At 58.1% G+C, this 1,055-nt stretch overlaps 1 protein-coding gene across 1 annotated transcript; it reads right to left on the reverse strand.

Moving 5' to 3' along the window:
• Window positions 1-275: 275 nt before the first annotated feature.
• MNEG_15329 (hypothetical protein) lies at window positions 276-880 on the reverse strand (the record flags this gene model as incomplete). Its single annotated transcript, XM_014036200.1, has 2 exons — window positions 276-500; window positions 659-880. 2 exons carry the CDS (start codon window positions 878-880, stop codon window positions 276-278), a joined length of 447 nt encoding a protein of 148 aa, XP_013891654.1.
• Window positions 881-1,055: the final 175 nt, after the last annotated feature.

Below are 1,055 nucleotides of genomic sequence, written 5' to 3' on the forward strand. Positions count from 1 at the left end.
CATGAAGATGACGCCAGTCGAAGGAACACGGTCAACCCTAGTGAAACCTGCGCCAAGCTCACCGAGCTTGGCAGGCTTGTACAAGCCGCACTCTGCGTACCTCATGCACTCCCTGCAAAGGCATGGTGGCGTGGCATACGCAAGGGCTGCCGTCAGCCTACAACAAAACACAAGTCCCGCACCCACCGTCTGGCTGGGTCAACCAGAGCCAGAACCATCAGGGTCTCACCACCATATTTGGCTGCCAGGGTCCGCTAGAGGCAGTCGTTATAGACTCACTCATTAACAAAGAAGTCAAAGGAGGGCAGCAGCTGCTCCACTTGGCGAAGATCATTCATCAGCCCAGCAGCCAGTCCCAGTTTGTGAGCCGCGTTGGCCAGGAATGTGTTGTAGCTGATCTGGTCGGCCGCGGTGAGGCCCATGCCGTTGTCGTTGGCGAAAGCGTCGAGGCCTTCAGGCACCGCCGCCACAAAGCCCTTTGACTTGCACAGCTCCAGGCGCTGTGGGTGGCAGTGGAGCGGATGGAATCACTGGCCAATGAGAGAAGCTAAGGGGCTGTTGCAATTGCACTCGTAAGCATGCAACCAGGCGCTAGTACTGTGCCACACAATCAAAACACCAGCCCCTTTGATGTGTTGATCATAATGCTCCGCCTCACCTTTTGCATGATGGATCGCACGTTGAGAGACTGAATGTCAAGCCAAGATGATGTGGGGTGGTCTTCGTCTGTGAACTCATCAGAGTCCGGTCGCCAGTCCTCATAGATCCCAGCATTGAAGCGGCACACTGCAAATCCGCCCTTGGCTGCGATGGCGGCTGTGGTTGCGGCGCTGTTGTAGAAGAGGTCGATCACGTAAACCCTCGCGGATTCCACCCACATGGTGGCGGGCACAAACTCTGCTGACGTCATGTACTGCCACCCCAGGTTGTCGGAGGCCTTGGGCCGCCACCAGGTTGGGCTGGGGCTTGGGGATGGAGAAGGGCTGGGGCTTGGGGAAGGTGATGGGCTGGGGCTTGGGGATGGTGATGGGCTGGGGCTTGGGGATGGTGAGGGG

The sequence above is a fragment of the Monoraphidium neglectum genome (genome assembly GCF_000611645.1).
Source record: "Monoraphidium neglectum strain SAG 48.87 unplaced genomic scaffold scaffold05230, whole genome shotgun sequence".
In the NCBI taxonomy this organism is placed as follows: Eukaryota; Viridiplantae; Chlorophyta; class Chlorophyceae; order Sphaeropleales; family Selenastraceae; genus Monoraphidium; species Monoraphidium neglectum.